The 22,365-nt window shown below is 44.1% G+C and overlaps 5 protein-coding genes across 5 annotated transcripts; 4 read left to right on the forward strand and 1 right to left on the reverse strand.

The window, feature by feature from the left end:
* The first annotated feature begins 1,568 nt into the window (after nucleotides 1–1,568).
* Nucleotides 1,569–4,726, forward strand: LOC128730942 (UDP-xylose and UDP-N-acetylglucosamine transporter). Its single transcript, XM_053824033.1, has 2 exons — nucleotides 1,569–1,975; nucleotides 3,323–4,726. Exons 1-2 carry the CDS (start codon nucleotides 1,890–1,892, stop codon nucleotides 4,251–4,253), a joined length of 1,017 nt encoding a protein of 338 aa, XP_053680008.1. The 5' UTR covers nucleotides 1,569–1,889; the 3' UTR covers nucleotides 4,254–4,726.
* Nucleotides 4,727–5,510: 784 nt separating this feature from the next.
* Nucleotides 5,511–6,772, forward strand: LOC128732113 (CD2 antigen cytoplasmic tail-binding protein 2 homolog). The gene is made up of 2 exons (XM_053825279.1): nucleotides 5,511–5,679; nucleotides 5,764–6,772. The coding sequence occupies exons 1-2, from the start codon at nucleotides 5,537–5,539 to the stop codon at nucleotides 6,719–6,721; spliced, it is 1,101 nt and encodes a 366-aa protein (XP_053681254.1). The 5' UTR covers nucleotides 5,511–5,536; the 3' UTR covers nucleotides 6,722–6,772.
* Nucleotides 6,773–7,838: 1,066 nt separating this feature from the next.
* LOC128730126 (uncharacterized) lies at nucleotides 7,839–14,771 on the reverse strand. The gene is made up of 2 exons (XM_053823159.1): nucleotides 12,666–14,771; nucleotides 7,839–8,570 (listed from the first exon to the last, which is right to left on the reverse strand). Exons 1-2 carry the CDS (start codon nucleotides 14,769–14,771, stop codon nucleotides 7,839–7,841), a joined length of 2,838 nt encoding a protein of 945 aa, XP_053679134.1.
* Nucleotides 9,104–11,660, forward strand: LOC128732196 (uncharacterized). The gene is made up of 2 exons (XM_053825367.1): nucleotides 9,104–10,793; nucleotides 10,861–11,660. Exons 1-2 carry the CDS (start codon nucleotides 9,104–9,106, stop codon nucleotides 11,658–11,660), a joined length of 2,490 nt encoding a protein of 829 aa, XP_053681342.1.
* An 898-nt stretch (nucleotides 14,772–15,669) lies between the features above and the next one.
* Nucleotides 15,670–16,342, forward strand: LOC128720268 (vacuolar protein-sorting-associated protein 25). The gene is made up of 2 exons (XM_053813929.1): nucleotides 15,670–15,719; nucleotides 15,790–16,342. Exons 1-2 carry the CDS (start codon nucleotides 15,670–15,672, stop codon nucleotides 16,259–16,261), a joined length of 522 nt encoding a protein of 173 aa, XP_053669904.1. The 3' UTR covers nucleotides 16,262–16,342.
* The last annotated feature ends 6,023 nt before the right edge of the window (nucleotides 16,343–22,365 follow it).

Here is a 22,365-nt window from a genome sequence, read left to right on the forward strand (position 1 = left end):
CAAGAGCAGAGAAAGTCGGGCATTTCGCGGGCATGATCGCATCCGTTGTTGCACATTGCACTGGCCACTACGTGCCAACCGGCCTCAATTCTAGCCGTTGTGTCGATCGTTTGATTTATGATAACACCTCAGACGGAAAAAATCGGACACGCCGGACACGGCTCATCTAAATGACCGAAGGGTGTCGGGAAACAGTAAGCCCCTTATCACACCGATTTTGTTTACCGCTGAGCAGCACGTCCTTTCCCCGAGATCCGGGGATTGTTGAGGTGTGAGGAGTTAATTTCACGTTTCAGGAAGCGATAAACGTTTCTGTACGCATGACCACGAGTACATCGCTATTTGATTTCGTGTCGTGAGAGAGCTTGCATAATTTATTAAAAGCTATTCAAAGTTCTGTCTTGAACAACCATTTAACGTTTTTGTTAGAGAACAGCCATTTTACCTGAATATAAATCGATTTACGTTGTTTAAAAGCTGAAAAAAATTACAGAAAAATATAGGAAATACATTTTTTTTGTTGTATTATGAAACGTAATATGATTCAATTGCATGCATTAAATGCAACCGGCCAAATAATGCATTCGTTTTAAATCTTTCAAGTCTGGCAGCACTGTACCTAGTGGTGGGCCAATTCAATTCTTCATCGAGACTTTACTGCTCAATCTATCAACAAATATGTTGATTTTTTCTAACAAAAATATTTAATTTTCATTCTTAAGTGTGACTGAAGAAATTTTGTAAGGAATGGTATAAGTTAACTGATTTAATACAGCAAATTTCATGATTGAAATAATCCTCGCTAATGAATCGTTTGCCCACTGTGCAACCAAGTGACGGCTGTTTATTTACAAGCAACTGCAACGTCAAACTGCATGCACTTCTGTATGCATGCGTACGTGTAAGTGCAGCGGCGACTAAAATTACATTTTAATTGGGAACGCGCTAAAACAATCACTCGGAAAGCGACAGTGCCGTCCTTGACCGACCCGTCATTTCCTAGTTTCTAATGGCGGAGCTAAGGTGTCAGTTTCGTGTGATAAATTGATTGATAGAGTGAAGCAGTTTGTCTCCGCGAGTTCGCGAGCTCACCACCCACCAACCACCCAGCAGGCGGTTTGTGTTTTTTCGGTCGTGGTATTTTTTCTCGCTCTCTTGATGTTTTATTACACCGTATAACCGCGTGTTTGCTCCCTCGCTCCCAGCCCGCGAGCGTGACTTTCATCTTTACAATCATCAAATATTGACCGCGGCACCGCGTCCGGGAATGATTTTCTAAATTAAGCGCACGCTAAAGCGAGACGACCACAGCTAAACAAATTCCAGCGTATCAGAGTGACCACCGGTAGATACACGGCCGAGCTACAACACCAATCGTAACCGTCATCTGCCGACAGTCGTTCAACATCAGCAATTGTCCGAGTGTGGGGTTCTATTCGCCGTCGTATCAACTGATCGAGCGGTAGATCTGTACCCGCAGCGCGCGATCGCACAAGTACGCCTTTTCGTCAAAGGCAAACACACCTTCACGACGCAGGCTCACGTAATGCGATACATTTGAAACAACAACGCTGACACAAGGGCGGAACTAATTTCGGGCGTCAAAACCGGGCGACGTTGCGAAGAGCAAACGTTTGCCAAAACGGCCACGAGCGCGCATTCCGCTCAGGTGTTCCTCGATCGCGGACCGGTTCGTGGTTTGCCCCAAGAAGGTTGCCACACTTGTGCTGCACATCTCTATCGGTTCGGGTGCGGTGTGCGTGAACTTGAACCACTTTCGAACGGGTTGTACGGGAACAGCGGGAAAAAAACGACCAGTTGAAATTTGGGAAGCGAACCGGCGTGGTGTAGTGACGAGTTTTCCGCGTGGAAATCCGTATTAGTACGAGATGACGAATCTTAAGGCCGCCGTGGCCATCGTGATGGTGTTCGTCGGTTGCTGTAGCAACGTTGTCTTCCTCGAGCTGCTAGTTAAGTAAGTGTTTTTTTTTGCTGTGATGCTCAGCAACCATCCACCTGTAGGCGCTTTTTTGTTGTTAAAGTTTGTGGAACAAAATTATGTAACTATCGGGGGCTTAAGTTGCGTGCTGGCATCATTCTCTCGCACAAATGCGACTCTCTTTTCTCTTTGCCTTGTACGCTCGTCCATCTTCATTGACCGTGAGGGACAAACCGGTTGAGGACGAATCGTTGATAACGCGAGGATCGCGAAACATGTGCCTTGAAGCAGCGTGTTTGAATCAAGCGTATCAGCTGTTTCGCCACACCGGGGCGTTTATCATATTCGCAATCTGCTCTCTTGTAGTGTTAGTACTCTCGCTGCAACCCCACAATACGAGCAAATAGATAAAAAGGAACAGAGACGATATTTATAAACCACCCTTATTCGTTCATTGTAAATACATAATATTTCCTTATAGCTACTACTTCACAACAATAAGCCTAATTGTTTAAAATGTTAAGGCACATAAAGAGTTTACTTGTTCTGTGACGAACAGTGTGACGAACTAAAATTATATATATGATTAGGTTTCTTCTTGTTCAAGGACAGTAACTGAGTCGACGTTGAAATGAAAAGCGTTAACATCATTCAAAAGCCTTTAATGTCTATGGGAACTGTTAAGTTGCATACACGCCAGCATGCATGACGGTGCACTATGAGGGCATAGATGCAATTGCACACAAGAGATAGGTACTTAAGAGAGACAGATAGACTGTAAGGGCACGTGTGTGTATTATATTATTTGTGTCAACAACTACCCATCCGTAACGCAGGCCAACGTGCTAACTGTGCGTAAAGGTTGAAATGAGAATCTTAAAATGTAAAACAAGTTAGACAACGTTAACAACAAGTTGAAAGTAGCAGCAATTTTTACGTTACCTTTCTATAATTTACTATCAGATCAGTAAGGGCAGGTAAAGAAAAAAATGTTTTGAACGTACAAATGTTAAAGCGTATGTCGTTGTCGATAACTGAGCTTTTCGATTTTACCATCACTGTCAAAGCAATATTTTGTTCTGCCCAATTCTTCCTTTTTCTTGTACTAATAGACGAATGCCCTCCTTTTCCTTGGAGACCAAATTTTTTCCCTTAAAAAGCATCGCTGATAAGCATTGCAAGCGATAACTCGTGTAGCATGTGCTCGGAGAACGTGTAGCATGTGCTTTTAAATCGCACAATCATTACCCTCACCCGTCGTGCAATATAATCATATCATCAACACAGTTTAGTCAACCTTTTTTGAATGAATTAATTGGTTACGAGGCAGAAAATAACACGACAAATACTTACATTCCTTTCTCATCAATTGTACTCCTCCAGGATCGATCCCGGTTCAGGCAACTTGATCACTTTTCTGCAGTTCCTGCTCATCGCGCTCGAGGGATTCCTGTTCACATCAAAATGCGGAACCGTAAGGCCACGGATCGGCCTAAAGGACTACACCATCCTGGTGGTGATGTTTTTCGTCGCCAGTGTGTGCAACAACTACGCGTTCGATTTCAATATTCCCATGCCGCTTCACATGATCTTCCGCGCTGGTTCTCTTATCGCAAACATGATCATGGGCATCCTGATCCTGAAGAAACGTTACGATTTCTCCAAATACCTGTCCGTAGGCATGATTACATTCGGTATCGTCGTTTGCACGATCGTGTCTGGTACGAAAGTGCAGAGCACACAGGTTGTGAAAAACGCCGCCGACGAGGATCCGATGGCGGTGTTCTTCTGGTGGACGCTCGGAATCGCCCTGCTCACGCTGGCGTTATTTGTGTCCGCCCGGATGGGGCTCTACCAGGAAGTCCTGTACAAACGATACGGCAAACACCCGAAGGAAGCGCTGTTCTACACGCATCTACTGCCATTGCCGTTCTTTGCCCTGCTCGCGGGCAACATTTGGGAGCACATTCAGCTTGCAAATGCTAGCCCTCTGCAGCCGATCGCCATGCTGGGGTTGTCAGTGCCCATCACCTGGTTGTATCTGCTGGGTAACGTGCTCACGCAGTACGTCTGCATCAGCTCCGTATACGTCCTGACGACAGAATGCTCCTCGCTGACGGTTACGCTCGTCGTGACGTTGCGCAAGTTCGTCTCTCTGCTGTTCTCCATCGTGTACTTCAGCAATCCATTCACCGTTTATCACTGGATCGGTACCACATTGGTGTTTGTCGGTACAATCATCTTCACGGAGGTAGTCGGAAAGATTCGGGGTGCACTCTTTCCCGCTGTGCCTGAAAAGAAAAAGCTCAACTAAGTGCGAGATCTTGCACCGAGGGTATTGCGAGGAGAGGCTAAAATGCACTCTAGGAAGCTTTTTTACTACTTAACATCAGCATAGGTCGGATGATGCAGCGCCTTTCCGAAGCAAACGAACTTGAACATTTAAAATTACTTTTGGTGAGTGATGAGAACAATATCTTAGCCAGATACGATTACAGATTAGGATTCTTTCAACCATTTGTGAAACAAATTGCCGCTGAAAGAATAAAAAAGTATGACTGATAGCCATTGCACTATTCGAAACACTGGTCCTGCATGCTGCTTCGAGCAAAGGCTCGATTCGTTATTATTCTATTTGATCGAGTACCTCACATAGCGTAGGAAAGGAATCCATTAATATTATCGGTAGATCAGGGTTGGTTGAATGGAACACGTGTACGATGTAGTATTGTTTCTACTTGTTAATATTGTACCCAATGATCATTAGAAGTAAAAGTAACAAATAAACAAAATCCAACATATATTCGTTTACGTGTTTTAAACATTTCGTGCGATATCACATTAATCTATAGCAAAAGTGCTTAAAAATATCTCGGCGTGATATTTTTGAATGTACCATAATGTGGAATCTTTTTATATATTTAATGAAAATCCTATTGAACTTACTTCTTTCCTAATAAGTAAGCAAATTGCTTACTGTAACAATTATGTTTCACAATTGCAAAGCGTAAAGCGCTGTATCTCTTGTTCTTCTCACTACCAATGTATCAAAAACACAAATTATTTACGAAATATACATTGTACTACTACTACTACTACTACTGAACTTACTTCTTCCGACGCTAGAGGCTGTAACAGGCTCTTTAGACTATAATTTGACTAGTTGGCTACCTAAATCTCGAACACGAGAAGCTATGAACGTAGAATATCGAAGATATCATTCTTAGATGTGCATTGAATTTTTTAGCATAAACGCTGTTGGTTGTTACCTTTGGATAATTGATCCTTTTGTCTCGTGATTCTCCGATTTATGATTTGTTACTTTTTGTTCAAACGTATCGGAGATTTTTCAAAATTCATTAATTATTTGGTAACATTTGGGTAGTTAAATTTAAAATAAATATCCAAAATATGAACGGTTTTACTTGATGCAACATAAACAACTTTTTCACAGGGTTTTTCGCTCGATACGCTTCTGACAGTTTCGCAGTGGTCATTTGTTTATGTTCAGTGCTACGCTTAAATAGAAAATTGGCGGTTCTTGTTTGGAAAAAAGTTTTTGCTTTATACTTTAAGGAAACGTGAATTGGAACTGAAATGTCGAAACGTAAAGCGTGCTACGTGGTAGAGGAAGACAATTATCTGGATGATCTGGTACGGGACAAGCAGAATAATCAACCATCAACCAGTAAGCATACTCTCGATTCGGACGAGGAAGACGATAGCGGCGATGATGCACCGTAAGTTTCGTATGTCTATCATAGTAGAAATTGCAAATTAGAAGTTCTGATGTAAATTTTTAACATTTTTCTTACTCGTGCAAGATATAATGTATTGGATGATGAAAAAATCGTCGGCGAGGAAGACGGGATTGCTCGCACAGATGGCGAAATGAAATTCACACCGTTTAACATGAAGGAAGAGATGGAAGAAGGCCATTTTGACGTCGACGGGCACTATTTGTGGAAAAAATCGGTCGACGTGAAGGATCACTGGTTGGATAACATCGACTGGGTGAAACTTAAGAACGATCCAAACTATAAGGAAAAGCCCGACAAGGGTGAAGACCGTGGGTTAGCGGATTCCGACTCGGACGAAGACGATGAAACCCCCGCAGGTGGAGATAGCAAATTTGATGATATAGCCACTTATCGGCAAATGCTGGAACTGATGGAACCCAAAGAGACTGTCAAGCGGACTTTGCAAAGGTTGGGTAAAGGCACGGCAAAGCTAACGACGGCCCAGCGCTGGAAGATGAAGAAAGCGGGCCAATCACCGGATGACGCCAGTGCCAAAATAACAAAGTTAACCGCTCTTTCGAACGATATACTTACCAACACTGGCAACATGGACGTGTACGAGGAAACGTTTGAGATGATAGAGAAGAAAGTGGCCGATGCTGATAAGAAAAATGCCGTCGCCACTGCTGGGAACGGGGACGAGCTAGACATGTATGCGGACGATTTCGGCAGTCGTGAACAAAGCAAACTCAACGTTCCTTTCGGTAGCGAAAATGGACCCAATTCGGCAAAGGGATCAGAAGCCTCGCATAATGATTCTTCCTCCGCTGCTGACACGGAAAGCACAAAAGCAAAGACACTTATGTGGGAATACAAAGAGCAGCAGGACGCGGAAAAGGTGCACGGGCCGTACACAACGGAACAGATGCAAAAGTACGCCGAAGAAGGCCGCTTCACGAGTGGAGCTTTCGTGCGAAAAGTCGAAAGCGATGACGCTCGGTTTTACTCGGCAGCGCGAATTGACTTCGATCTGTACCTTTAAGCGCACTAACGCAAATTAACGCTAAGCTTAACGTTTTACAATAAACATTGTCCCACTTTTCTCTCCACAAGCGATAACTGTGACTGTGGTTTACGTTTCTTGAACAAAAAAACTTTATTAAAAATTGTTTATCAAAAACTCCGCGCTTAACAGACTGGTGATGCATTTTATAATTATCAAATCGCATGACATACGCAGTTCGACGGGTATCGTTTAAGATAGGTTCACTCGGATCTCGCATGTGCTCATTTGGCTTTCTTGATGCACACAACTGGCCTTGCGGGAAGAGCGAAACACCATCTACAGCCCGTAACTATTGTATCGTGCTTCCCTGACAGTTTCAGTCATTTTTAGTTCTAACAGTAAAACATTGCTTATCAATTTGCTGCATTTGTATCATTTAAATACTCCCTACGTAACCGAGATTGATTATGCTACCTGTAATCATTGTACGACTTCAGCCCTGAGTTGATATGAGTGTGAAAAAAGGCAAGATAGAAGTGTAGCGTGTCTTTAGATCAATATTGATTTTTCATTTAAATAATTGGTTGAAACTTTAGCTTCCCTTCTAAACCTTTTTATATGCTGGCGCATAGATTGTTAAATTCAGATATACTGGTCATGTGTGGTAATTAATACTAAAATTGAAGTCATGTATGTTTAAATCTCATCATTATCCCGAATCAGGACACAGGTGCGGCACTTGTCCGGCACCTAAAAGCATCCATTGATTCCCTCCCACTTCTATGGGTTTCTTACTTATTAGAATAAATTGTATTACGCTAGTGTTCTGAAATAGAGAAACAAAAGTGATCCATAGGGATTTGCTTTGAACGTGATACGATTCATGACATTTATGATTGACGATGTAAAAAAAGTATAGCAAAAACACAATACAAAATAGATAAGCATAAGATGAAGTACAAAATAGAGACACATTAAAACGTAAGCCTAGAGATTCGGGAATAAATGGAATGAAGACGATCCCACATATCAACTCTCATGGAGGTGGGGCACTCAACTGGTGACACGGTAAAGCTCCTATCCGAATAACTGGGCAAATTTATACTGCTGTTTCGACGATAGACACGCGTAATTCGACAGCAACGATGCCTCTCTAAGATCTTCTGCAGAGACGCTGCAGCGATCGGCGACTCTGCTGACTGCAGGCAATATTCGACCGCTCGCGTTCCTCCTCTTTGCTAGGCGAATTTGGTGCCAGATCACCGCAGGTTGTGCTCGGATGATATTCGCACAGGCACTTGATGCAGAACCGGAACCCGCAGTTCTGCCCGCTACATATGGCGAAATCGCACTTGGAATCGCGCGCACCGTGCAGATCTTCGCTGGCGGAACGTGACAAACTACCAACCGTCTTAACAGCGGAACTGCGCAGCGTCATGCGGCTGACCGTGCCCTGGTGGATACCGTTTTCGATTGAATTTCGACGAGCTGCTGCCGGCTGTGTGGCCGATGATGGTTTGGTAGAGCTTACAGTGCTGTTGTTGAAGAGGTTCTTACGAACACGATTCGGCGAGTCAGTCATGAGCGAAAAGCAACCGGAATACTCGTTATTGTTGCGATATAGCTCAACATTCGTACTTTTGCGAGGGTTGTTATTGGCATATGTAGTCGCTGTTATTGAGGAATGAGTATTCGCTTCCTGATAACTATAACCAGTGTCTGGATCAGGTAACGTGTAGGATTTTTCCAACCGATTCCCACCAGCGCTGATGCGAGCCGAAGAACGAATTTTATTCTTGGATGGATTTGAGAATATTATTCTGCTCGGTTTCTCGCAGCGTGGGCAAGGTCGCAGTTGTTCTGATTGCTTCAGGTGGGATGCAAGCTGTAAAAATTTGAAAAAATAGTTCCTTTAAACACAACAGAAGGACATATACAATCAACGAAACAGAAAAGTAGCATTCAGGATTTTAACGGAATTAGATAGGGATAGGAATTGCAACGGAAATAGGAATAATTTACAAACAATAAGAAGATAAATAATTTAGACACCTAATATATGAACTATTTACAAACCAAATTTTTGGTTAATTATTAGATTAAATCAGGAAAGAAGGGTCACATCATGCGTAAAACGCGACATGAATATCAAGAACTGAACTCAGGCACCATAAACGTGTACAACTGCCGTCATTTTGAAATGAATTATCGGTCAAAGCATGCACAGGCAAAGCGTCACCGTTGCATTGCCTTGCGTGAGCTAAGCGGTACTTATGTTTAGCCGGTAGGTAGGTGCATCGGTGTCGGTTTCAGTGTGTAGTGCAAGCGTACGTTCGAAACAGTTAAATGGAAGCTACCGATCTTTAACGAAAGTAAATAAACCATAACCTTCGACCGGCTACGAACAGGCACACAGGAATGTCGCGGGCAGACATATACCTGGCGCTCTGTTTGTTGGACGCGATAGAGGATTCCAACATCGACGCGTTGAAGCTTTTGCTAGCCAAACACAACGCTAACCCAAACACGATCGTGCTAGAGAAAGGCATCGCTCCAATGCATCTGGTGATCGGGGCAGATGATGTGACCTTCGCAGAACGCGCCACCGCTCTCATGTTACAACATGGCGGTGATGCAAATTTGCCTGCCACCGATGAAAGGCTAACCCCACTACATGTGGCAGCTAATCTAGGACGGGTAGGAATCGTCCGTATGCTCCTTGCGGCCAGAGGCAACTTGGAGCTGCTTGACGATGAAGGACGCACGCCAATTCAACACGCGATCAAAGAGGAACACTTCGAGGTGGTCCAAGTGATTCAAAACCATGTATTCGAAGCAAAAATTGAACGAAAGCGTAAACAACTGTTGTTCGAGCACCACCAGCAGCAGCAACAGCAAAAACAAATTCAACAGGATCAAATTATCCTTTCTCCCAGAATGCGGCACATCAAGAGCTACTGTGGTTTTCTACCATCCGGACATTCCACCCGGCTGCAGGGCGACACGCTGTCCTCGTTGCAGATGCTCGAAGAGCGCAAACTTACGCCAAACAAAATACATTACAATTTTGATGCCACCAGTCCGTATTATGTGAACATAACTCATCGCCGAAAGGATCGTTTCAAAGCTTGCAGCGAGAGTGATAAACAGGCACGTTTCGCCAATAAGCATTCAAATAATCAGGAAAATATTTCCCCATTAGAATCGTCCAAAGATTCCGAGCAGTCCGACGAAGAGCTAAACGAAACACAAGAAGAAACGGTTGCTCCCTATCGTACAAATCTTTTCGAATTAACGGAACGTAATTTAAAGAATTTTACACAGGATCGCGAATCAACAGGTGGGCGTACTTCGTTCATCGAATGTTGGCGGGAAAAAATCGCAGATCTTAGAAGACGAAGTCAAATTAGTCGACGATTAGACGACATTGATAAAATTTTAAACAGTTTCTCGGAGAATCTGGCCGTGCATTCGTTCATGGACGAGGTGGAGGCAACTTTTGTAACTGCGGTAGATTCTGACCGACGAGACCAGCTCGACGAAGAATCGATTGATTCTTGCGAGGAAGACGTGGAGGCCATTACAGTTGCATTACCACAACGAACCGAACAGGAAGTAAAACTTGATGATACAGAACTGCAACACCAGTCGTCTGCTCATGAATCCGTGGAACTGCAGTCTGTGGGGCAAGATACAATTATTCAGATAAGTGAGGAATACATCCACACCGACGACGAAGCTGGTGTGGTGTTTCGGGAGAAAAAAATGACCTCAGCACCTAAGAACATTCCAAAGATACAAATAATCTCAGATATCGAATCTGAAATATCTGCACCAGCAAATACTAGGAAAACATTACCACAGGCCGGCTCGGTTTCAGCCAGCGAAAGAGGTCAGTCTTTCACCAGTCTGTCTACATGTGTCCTTCCGCTAGACTATGATACCGATGCACTACGAACCGAGTTGACCATGTTTGGTGAGCCACCTGGTCCGATTGTAAAAACGTCTAAAAAATTGTACCTTCGGAAGCTGGTGAAGTTTCGACGACATGCAGGGCGACAGGTGGTGGCTTGTAGTACAACCGATTCTAAGGAAATCGCTCAAACCAGTAAGTCGAATGCAAAAACTGTCGTCTGTATGTTGTATCACTGATAATGTTTCTTTTTCTTCCCAAGATTATTCCGTCGAGCTTATGGCAACGGTACGAAAGGAAGATGCGTTTCAAGCAATCGTCAAACACCAGAGTCTGGAGCATGAGATGGCCTTCGAGTTTCAATCAAACACGACCAAAGTGGTGCGCAATTTTCGAGAAGGACACCTGAAGAAGAGTTTTATCTATTTGTTGTTAGATTCTCGCATCAGCGATAACCTGCCGGCGCAGCAGAATCTCATGGAACCACACGAGCTTTGGCAACGGTTCCTCAGTTCGGTGTTCTATGTAGGGAAGGGCAAAAGTAGTCGCCCGTATTGTCACCTGTACGATGCGATGAAGCTGTACCAGCAGAGAGGTGAGCTACCGCAGGGATACACTGGAGTTGAAGGTGGTGGGAGCCTGACTGTCGAAGCGGAAGAAATAATTTACCAATGCACCGAAGAAAGTTTAGCCACCGTCGCCGGTAATAACATCCGGCGGTACTGCCAAACTACGACCAAGTCTCTCAATCGCAAGCAAATGTCCACGGACAGCGAAAAGCTGAACCGGATCATTGATATTTGGAGTTCCGGTAAGGGTGTTGTGTGTTTGCACGTCTTCCACAACATCATGCCGGTGGAGGCATACACGCGCGAGGCGGCCATCATTGACGCGTTTGGGGTGCAAAACCTTACCAACCTCAAGCGGGGTGATTATTACGGCAAATGTCAGTCGTGGCCGATGAAGAAGCGCAAGCAGCTAGGCATACTGTTGCTTCACAAGGCGATGCTGATATTCTTGGCCGAGGGTGAAACGCACCTAATGCCAAATGACTTGATATAGGGTAGTCAGCGGAGAGTTTTTTTTTCCCATTTATATATGTATGATATATTTACAAGCAATTGTGATAAATAAGAGGTGACAAAACATACTTGCCCCATCCTGTCCTTTAGACATAAATATATGATTTAAGTTTAAATAACGATACCTTGTAGCATTCATACGTTTGAAAGAAAGGTCCAAATTAACAATCCATGGGCCCGAGTCGTGCGAGTTTCTATTACAGTAGGCTTAACACCTTCAGCAGCCTGAAAGCTTGATAAGACGAAGAAGATGCTTAACGTGGAAAGCACACGGCTGCTTGAATCCATGGCCCATGGTATCACACATTCCCAAAGTGAAGAATGGATCGAAAGAACGGACAACCGAAAATCAGTGCCACCGAAAGCGCGCCAAAATCCAGTGCCAGACTTTTATGGGTTGTGGTCGTATGGGGAATCTTTTCCTCACTCTCCATCTAAACATAGAACCCCTTTCTCTTAGACCGGCGTACGTAATAATAGCAAAACAAATAAATTCACCCAACCGTGTCGAGCGAATTCTGTCGAAGTACGATGTGAGTCTTCTTGTTCATGACTGACTCGTCCGAAATATGACTTGAATTGCGACCATTTTCTGAACTTTAACGAACGCCTGTCTGATCATCATCGTTATACGCGTTAGTCCTGCCCGGACAATCGGGTTCAGTGGTTCCGTACTCCTTCATCCATGCAACCGCGTGCAAAAAAAACAGCAAAACTCTCATGCTCTAGAAGGAGGAGTACATAAAATTGTTTAAAAAAAAATGTCAATTTTCGATTCCACCGTACACACATGGTGTACATGGACGCTCGTTGCGTATGGAAGAAGAACAAAAAGCGGACACATGCGTAGTTTATGACACGCATGATCGTAAATCGAAGCCTCGAAAACCATTCCGTTTGGGTGGGTTTTTGGCGCGCAAATTAACTCGAAAATCACATTACCGAGCGATAGCTAAGAATAGTATAAAGACGCAATTTTACTTACCTTTTGGTAGTTGTGGAACTTCTGCTTCGACGGGCTGACCGGGGGTGATTGTAATCCGGTTGATGAGCTTCTGCTGGACACGTTGAACAGTTCCGGACCGCTCATGAAAGACCCGTGGCTATTGCTAGAATAGTTGATAATCTTAAACGGGTGACGCTCCGGTAGGGACGAGTTGACCACGGCATGTTCGTCGGTGTGAGTCTTATCGATATCCTTCACCTCGACCTTACCGGTGTTATCTTGCTTCACCGGAAGTGACAACTCGTGCTGTGTGGTGGAGAAGCGATTCTTTCGTTGGAAAATGTTCTCCTTATTTGGCTCCTGCAGCTTCAAGTACTGTTGTAAACGTTTCCAGCTTTTCTCATGATTCTGGATGATGGCACGCCAACCACGTGACACACACACCACATTCACCAGATCCGTGCCCTCGAGATACTCCAGCACTGCCTCCAGTGCGTGATGGTTCCGCTTGCTCAGTTGCTCCAGAATGTTCATATGCCTCCAGTGGCAGAAGCTGTACGGTTTGGAGGTGCTTGAGGTGCTTTGGTTCGTGTCGATGACGCCGCGTCCTTTAAAGGAGACGGAGGCGCGCGAAAGAGGACGCGACGGTGACCGAAGGCTCCGAGCCGGACTGGACAAGCAGGTGGTGGAGCTTGCGATGCTGATGTTGGTCCCGAGCCGCTTTGGCTTCCGAGCCGATTTTGGCCCTCTCGGGGACGTCTTGATGAGAGGCGACTTGGCGCTTTTCAGTTGCGCCCGAATGGGCGACTCCTCGAGGATGGAGTTAAGCGTAGGAAAGTAAGACACGTTCGGCGCATGGCGCGAGACTAAATCTTCCGACACAAACGATCCCTCCTGTGTCGAGTTAACGGCCGCCAGGTCGATCAGGCTCGTTTTGGACGGCGTTAGACTGAAATCATCCAACGACGGGACGGTCGTGACCGTGTGTTCGAGCTGCTTCGCCGGATCCTCGAGAATAGGCGCATCTAGCAGCTCGGATATGTCGATGGGGGGTCTCGTGTTTTGTGGGAACGAAAACGGATGCAATTCGGCCAGCACACGGTGTTCCTTGGAGGGCGTAGTTTCGCTCAGCGCGCGTTGTGTAGTCTTTTTCTCGGGCGTTTTCTCCAGCGACGAAAACGCATTTTGACGCATCAGCTCTCCACGGCCGAATGGGCGCAAGTGCGGATTTCCCCTGGCCTGCATCTTACTCGGGCTAAAGCTTTGGAACTTTCGCAATGTCCTCTTGCCGGTAGGATGAGCGGCGTAATCGCTAGCGCGCAGACTGCTGACCGTCTTGGGCGTGCTGGAACGCATCAGATCCTCGATAACGCGGTCGTCATGCTTGCGCCGCTTCACGTTCGGGATCGGCGAAATGTCGTCCAACCGGTGGCATCCGGTATCGAGTGAATCGTTTAAATTATCCGGCCGGTTCTCGTCACCCATCGGATCGGCTCCATCGGAGTACAGCTTTTCGCGAAATGCCGAATGCTTGCGCTTCAATGAGCTGGCGCCTTTGGTCTTGTGCGGAGTCAGCTGGATTGGCTGGCTAGCTGACCGGTTACCCGTGTTCAGAGGTGTGTCCTGCGACGCGATGGACACCGACCGTGACAGAGGCAGTCGATCTGGCGTTGACGGTGCGAGCATCGACGAGCGGTTGTTGGACTCTCCGCCGGAGCCGTCGTAATTGAACGCAATCGGCAGCTTGACGCATTTGGGCCGATCGTCGGAGCTTTTCGGAGTCGTCAGGTGGATGTTAGAGAACATATCGATGCTGGCGGCCGTTTTCGGTGTGAGGTTAATCGAGCTGCAGACGGCCGGTCCCATGCTGGTGTCGTGCATGCTGTAGTCCAGCTCGTTTGCCTCATCGATCGTGGCCAGTGACACGGATGCACCGTGCCGTGAGGACAGATTGAATGTATTATTCGGCGTCGTGTTCGAGTGATACGAGGTGTACCCACTGTCCTGCCCGAACGAACCTCCTGAGCGATCATCGTGGACGTTTTCACCTTCGACGCCAGGATCCAGAAGGCTCTTGGTGGGTCCAGTGGTCACAGGGAACAACGGCGGAATGTGCGCCTGCTGGTGGGTCTGAAGGTCTTCCATTGGGCTTTGGATGTTTCGCACGTTTTCGGCGTCTTTTCACCAAACCCTTCGCGCGTGTGCTCAAGGCTTCGTTATAGCACCACCGCCAGCTGCGATGTTATTTCCCCCTAGCAAAGGGACCGATGAAGGGCTCGTTCTTCTCAGTTTCCCTTACCTCTCTTTCGCTTTTGCCCTACTCCGTGAAGCGCACTTTCTCGTGCAACCGTTTCCCCTTGCATATGCAACGAACGAAGTCACCAACAAGCATTCACAACACGCACACACACATTTAAGCTCACTGACACAGGACACATGCATACGCTTTCGGGCTCTTGGCCTGCTAAGACGAAAACCACGTTCACTTCATTTATTAGTTCATCGAAAGGATGTTTTTTCCAACGGAGTTCGGTACACAAGGACAGTTTTTACATAAACACATACTATTGGCTCAAATCCGGACGCGCATTTGGACAATTTTTCGCCCCGCGATCGAGCCTCCCGCACCGTACGCTTCTGCTGTTGGTAAAGCGAGATGATGCGCTTTAACGCGTCGCGTTCCTCTCACCGGTGTACTGACACGCACTGGCACACAACTAGCGGGGCGTACTGGCGGGTGGCATTTTTACTCGGGAACAATTTGGCGCTGTCGAAACCCGCCTGTTCTTATATTTTCACGAGATTAATGCAAGCCCGATCGCGATGTGCAAAGGGCGCTTGCGAAGTGGGAAAAGAAGTGCGTCTAGTTTGACAAACGCGCAGCTACGCACATACAAATGTCAGCCCGTGGCGATGGTCTCAAGAACTGTCAACGCGTCCGTTCGATGTAAATAAACGGCGTTCGTGAATGAAAACAAAGTTTTGATTTTGCCCTAATTTCCTGTTAGGCAGCGATAGCCGCATTCCGGCACGGTAACAACCGATGGGTGAATTCCAGTGGCCATGGGAGTATTCATTTCCACCGTTTTTCACGTAAGAGTCGGAAGGTCGAATAGTAGTTCTTGCATACCATACCAGTTGTGTTACTTTCTTAAACTTACAGGGTGCAAGTGCACGATAAAACCAAAGAACAGCAGCTAGCCACATGGAAGGAGCTGGTGCTGAACTACCAGAAGCACGAGCGCCAATCCCTACTGAACATTGCCGAAGATACGCCTCTGTTCGTCAATAGGGAGCTGTCTCGAAAATTGTCTCCGGAAGCCCGATTGTGGGTAATGGAGGAACTGGCCAAGACTGGCCATGCCGCAACGGTCGACAAACGAAAGCAGCAGTGGGAAGTTTACTGGCACACGTTAGATGAATGGAGTAATGTTCTTTACGACTGGGCCGTATCAAGTGGGACGACGAACACGGTGTGCACGATTTACGAACTGGTTGCGGGAGACAACACGGTCGGGGAAGAGTTCCACGGGCTGGACGAAGGAATTTTCAAAAAGATACTGAAAGTACTGGAATCCCGGGGAAAATGTGAACTGATTGCATTCGACGACAACGAGGGTGTGAAGTTTTTCTAAAAGATCAAGCAAGGAAAGGAATATTACAAACCTGTTCGGGATCGGGAAAACTAAGAGATGTGATGTTAAAATACAGAATAACGCGATGCGTACTGCGGGAAATGGTGTAATTTTCGTTTCGTTCTTTCGCAAGTTTGGGAAGGCAGTAAGCAAAGGGTTTTTCAAATTCCAAATTTTATTAATCTTCATTCGTTTTGGTAGATGTTCGCATTACCACCTCTTCCGTGCGGTATCTGATAAGTTGAGCTCGATCATTCAACCACCGGCGTCGGCTTCCGGTATCTCGACGGTGATGCATGGTTTCGCCTGGGAACTATATCTACCGGCCGCTCTGTCTACTCCTGCTCGCTCTCCACGGTATTGACCTTCACGATCTGCTAAATGCAGCGATCCTGTTTCCTGACCGATTCTCCTATGTAGGATGGTACGATACGTGTTAGCTATGTTTTCTTCTTGCTTGCTTTATTCTTTATGATTTGCTTGCAACACCGATCTAGTAAACTGTTTCGAGAAATGTATGTGGTGTTATATTGATTTTTACTTAGCTCTTGCTGTACTTTTTTCACCTTGCTTTTTTGTAGTTTGGTACACAGTTCTACAACGGCTTTCTTGTTCATTTGCTTTGTGAGTATTAGGTTGCTTTTGGGGGGATTAATCATTTTTGCGCAGAAATGCTCGTTTACACCAAACGTGCGCATCGTTTTCTAGCGGTGGAAGTAGAACGTATCGAAAGATAGATGCCCTTATCCTTGAAACTACTACGTACGATCAACTACTTGCTTATTTGCTTGTTTTTCCATTTTTTGAATCCTCTTGCTGAGATAGACAGAATAAATGGTTCGTTTTGTTTGTTAATTTGTCGTGTGCTTTGCTTTGTCGTATGGTTCCGTTCTGTTCTAGTGGGTTAACGGCTTGGTTCGCCGATCTTTCGGATAAATGATTGTATTTGAATGCCACCCTCATCTTTCGATGGGGTGACAGAAAAGCTGTCTGTAGACAGACCGTGCACTTCCGGTAACCACGTGCCTTCATTTGTTGCTTGTTCAATGTTTTCTGCTTCCGAGCCAAAAACACAATCTGTACGCATAACTAAATCGGAAATTCCATACCGTTCTGCTAGTTCGCTAACGTGTTTGCTCTAGCTTAGTTTGCCGAGTTTCCTGTCTGTCTGGTCGTCTGCTACAACAATCTTGCAGCTTAACGTGCTGCTTCCGTTTGCGTGCTCCTCGTTCGCGCTGTCGAACTGGAAATAAATAGTTTTCTAGCCGCAGTTTTAAGGCCTGCATCTATACCGGCTTCTACACCATATCCATCGTAATAGGTTTTACAATAATTGTAGTAGAAAAAATAAAATCTGCTTAGCATTTCACAATAAATATAGAAATTATAGTATATCAATCATCGTTATCAAGTATCATCAACAACAACAAAGTGCGCTTTAGCTCTCTCGATAAATTACTACGATGTTCGATAGCTGCTTCGCGCGCCCGGATCCCAAACTATCTTATAGCCGGTTGAATCGCTCCGAGCCGAGGGTTTCTCTGGAGGAAACCGCTCTGGGCAGCCGCATGCAAAGTAGATTTTTATCTATTATTCTTTTTTTTATCGACTTCAAGTTAGACTCGATGATAATAACAATTATACAACTACTCGTGTGTTACTGAAGGTCTTCGCTTTGCATTTTAGCTCAGGTTTTATGTGTAAGTTTTTATGAGTTTGATTACGGATTTCGTTTTGCATTCACTTGCACAGCGCTCCGAGAATGTAATGGTCATTCCGCTTAACTTTCTCGGCGTCAATCGGAACATAAAACATGGTAGAGATAGATAACTCAACCGCTACTCCACACAGATTGCATTGGAAAATGAAAATAAAACAATATTGAAGATTAAAAAAAATTGTTGGGGATAGTCGGGATAGCTGTCGCAAATACCGAATGAAGGATCCGTTTCTCTTCGTTTCTTTACGTTTGGCAACATGGTCGCATCCTACGTATAAATTGCATTCGCTACGCTACGCTGGCTAAATGCAGGTGCATCTAACGGTTTTGTTTTCAAGTTACATTTCTCCTTCTAGTAAGATGTTGTGTTTTGCTTCGCTAGTATGATGCGAACTAACATTTAGACGTTATTAGGATTGCATTTGGACATGTCTGACTCATCCTACCGATTCGTTTCGATTGTGATTGTGAACTGCCTTGCTGCTGAACACTTTCTCATATGCATTCGTTTAAATTTCATTTTTTGCTTTGGTAGTAATAATTCTTGTCTATATATTTAATTTTTAGCGCTCGTTGCGATCAAATAGCATAGTTCGCGTTTTCTTCGCGGGTTCCTCATCTGACTCATCGAGTAAACCCAGGTGCAAATTGTGGTATAAGCACACCAAGAGAACGGTGGCAAATGGATTTTTGTTTTGGTAAATGAGTTGCGAAACCGAGTTTACTAAACCGGCAGTGATTCGGCCAACATTTCTAGACGTGTGACAGTGAACTAGACGCGGTGCAGTACTGGTGGGAATAATGCTCATGAAAACCAAAGAAAAACGTAGAGAAAGTACAGAGAGAAAAACGATAGCAATAAGAAAAATTTGGCTAAGATGCAAAACAAGAAAAGCGATAAAGCCCACTAAAAAAACAATTAACTGATAAAAAGCAGTCGAACATGTTTTAAACATGCACTACATTGAAATGAATACCCTAAGCACATAAAGGACAACGCTTCCACGCCAGGACTGGCTACCGTCCTGGTTGACTTCTATCCTTTCTACATGTTCCAGTGCGCACAGTGGCATGGTTGGACATATTGTTTTGTTCCTTTCCTTGATCTTTTTGTTTTGCTTGATCCTCTCGGTTGGTTCTATTTGCTTGTTCTTCTTTCCTTTTTTGTTTTGATTCCTATATGCCCCTGCATCTGTCGCGTTCTAAAACCTACTACTATAATTTGACTTTATCATTTTCACCATTTTTAGATTTTATTTTGTTGCTTTTTTCATTGTTTGCAAAGTTTTCTAGATATTTTTTCTATTCTTTTCTGTTTTTTTCCTTTTCTGTTTTGCTGCATTTTCATGCAGAATGCAGCGTAGATCCGGGATGTCTCTACTATCTCTTTGTGTTTCTTGTAAGGAGACAACTGTTACGCACACCATGCATCGCCCAAACCAACGCCTACTAGAGGCGTTGAGTGATTTTCGTACCATGAGAATCTTTTCTATATTTTGCTCTATCAACAACTCTCAACCCATCCCCTGTAGTTGAGATTTGTAGCCTTTTCTCGTACATGCGTCGGTCCACGTTTTATCTATGAATTATTGCTTTAAGAGAATTTCTGTCTTATTTTTCTTCGTGTGTACTGTGTGCATGTTGCCGTTTTGTTTCGAAAGATTCTTTCTCGGAATCGCCTCAAAATGGCTTACCCAAGGGAGGGTGTGCCAGTTCGGTAGTTGGCCAAGAGCGGGATTGAAGTTCAGTAATACAATAGTTTGTTGCCGTGCCATGACGACTTCTGGTTTCTTATCAAAATACGAATTGGGTACCATATCGACGAGAAAAAGGTGAACGTTATGGAGCGCGCACTGTGGCACAATCTTCCAACAAGGAGTATAAAAGTCCTTTCCGAGACACTAATACATCTCCGTTTGTTGCTAGGTTTTTAAAACTGGGACTTTTGTGTAAGGTATGCGTCTGTAATGGTTAACTGGATACTTATGTAGTATTTCGATCTTTGGGTCATATAACCTACCCAGCCCAACTGATGGTGGCGCGCTTGTTTTATGGTAGAAATGCTTAGAAGGATTAGGAAGGTTGTAACTATGAAAAAAGAATCAAGTGTTGGAAGGATGAAAGATAAGTAGTTGTGTTCGACAGATCGATGCAGCTCTCATACGTTGGTGCTGTTATGTTGCGATTACAGTGGAATAGAGTTGATCCCGCACCTTCTCCTGCGATAGATGGGGCTAGCAAGTTCGAGTGTAATATACCCTCGAGAATGGGTGATTATAGGTAGGAAAGTGGGAAACTGCATCGTTGCACACGTTGAGTGACAATTGGTTTCAGCACATGCGGTCGATGTGCCTACTTGAGCTTAAATTCTTTTACAATCCTCACTCTCCTTACTCCATTTTGGATGTCTGGTGTGTTTTGTGTTTGTTTGTTTCTCCTTCTACATACGTTGTTCATTCCTTACTGCATATGTTACTGGGTAGGTTTTGCTGAAATGGATAGATTCTAGACACATTAACCTATATGTTAAATAGCACTTCTTCTCCGCTCTAATTAGAATCCAGATCGAATCAATTTCACCAGGATTCATCAGACACAATCTTAGCGATCGTTTCTTCCGTGGCTAGCCGGGTTTTTTGTTTTGCCACTGCTTTGTTCGTCTGCTGTCGGAATGTCCTTACACATTCCTTACATCAACGATGGCGTTTGATGGGTTGTTTTTTGTTTTATCTAGAATTATAATTTGATTCAAGTGTTGTTGTTTCTCTTGTTTCACAGTAAATGAGCTATATCTGTTCTATCCACGAAACTACTCGACTAAAGAGATATCCCTTCGGGTTGAGTAGAGTTGGCTGGTCCAGGCCCTATTGCGTTCAATTTCGTTCACAGATCCTATTTTTGTTCTTCAATCATTCGGTAGTACTTCTTGCAGCTTCGTTCTGCTTGTTGCAGCCAATCCTGCTTAACTCTCAGGTCACTTTTCGAGCGTTCGTGGTAGAATAGTTTCATTTGGTATTTTCCCCTCTCTCTCTCTCTTTGTTTTATTTCATTTAGCCTTCATCTAGTTTAGCATCTCACACCTTAGGTACCAATTTCCTATACATCTTTCATGTGATCTTTTCAGCTTCATTTGTTTTCCCTGCTATCCTATCTGCCAAGAAGCGAACGGAAGAAGAGAGAGGGTAAAATTTATTACTACTTGGCTAGTATTGATGTAAACAGTTACAATTATCTAAAAATGGGAGTGTACGAGAGTGTCTTTTTCCATTTGTATTTTGTTTTGTTTTGTTCAGTTGTTTCCTTTACTGCTATATTTCCTAACGCACAACTTTATTACCTCCGTTAATAGGATGTGTTGTTTTTTTTTATTTCTTATCTTAGGTAAAGGTTATTTTCTTCCCGCTTCTTCCCACCGTCCAGCTTCCCTCCCATTCCAAGACCCACTGGTAGCATGCTTCGCAATTCTTTGGCCACAGCCAGAGGTGTGACCTCAGTATGCCTTGCCGTCCCATTCTCCTGCGCCTTCGACAGCCTTCCATATCCAGCATCTTCCCGCCGAAAATTAACCTATGTAATAAAATTATGTTAATTTCATGAGTGTGTCCTTGCTTTTCCTACCACAACCGCGTTCGTTACAATCGCGCGTAGTTCGGAAAGAGTTTTGTTTTGTTTAAATTTAGTTTTAGAAGTAATCCTTTTTTATATGTTATAATCTACTACGGTACTTTCTACGGTAGGACTAATGCCACGTTTGCTAGAATATAACTCTCGCCGTTCGAGCTAACTAAAATTACATTTATCTTTGCTCTGTTTCGTAATTCACGGTTTCTTTACCAATCCATTAAAAGCTTTAATAAATAGAATCACTAACAAAATAACAAATTTCCTTTTTTTCTGTTATTTAGAAAAAATACTCTCCAGATAAACAAAAAAATTTTACAGAAAAAGGGTTTAAACTATAGAGTTAACAAAAAAAAAACAATTTGTAAATATTACAAAGACTAGTAAACTTTAATGGAAATTTAGTATTATGTAATTATAATACATCTAAGATGGATTTCTAAACTTTATCAAGATAAAAATAATGCCCTTGGTGTACAACCATATTCGCCATTGAGTGCACTTCCGTTTGTGTAAACTGTCTCTCGTGTTACGGCCCTTTAATCACTCCTAATTGTTATTTGTTAATCTTATTCACTGTACGGTATTTGTTTTTCTTCTTCAAGTGTACCCTAGATGTACGATGTATGTATATGTATATGTATGTATATATATGAAATTTCAAGAAGTTGAGTTTTGTATATTATTGTTGTTCTGGTTTGCTCTTCTCTTTTTGTCTGCTTTTTATTCGTTTACGCTAAAGAGCGCCTCTAGCAAGCGCCCT

The sequence above is a fragment of the Anopheles nili genome, chromosome 2 (genome assembly GCF_943737925.1).
Source record: "Anopheles nili chromosome 2, idAnoNiliSN_F5_01, whole genome shotgun sequence".
Classification (NCBI taxonomy): domain Eukaryota; kingdom Metazoa; phylum Arthropoda; class Insecta; order Diptera; family Culicidae; genus Anopheles; species Anopheles nili.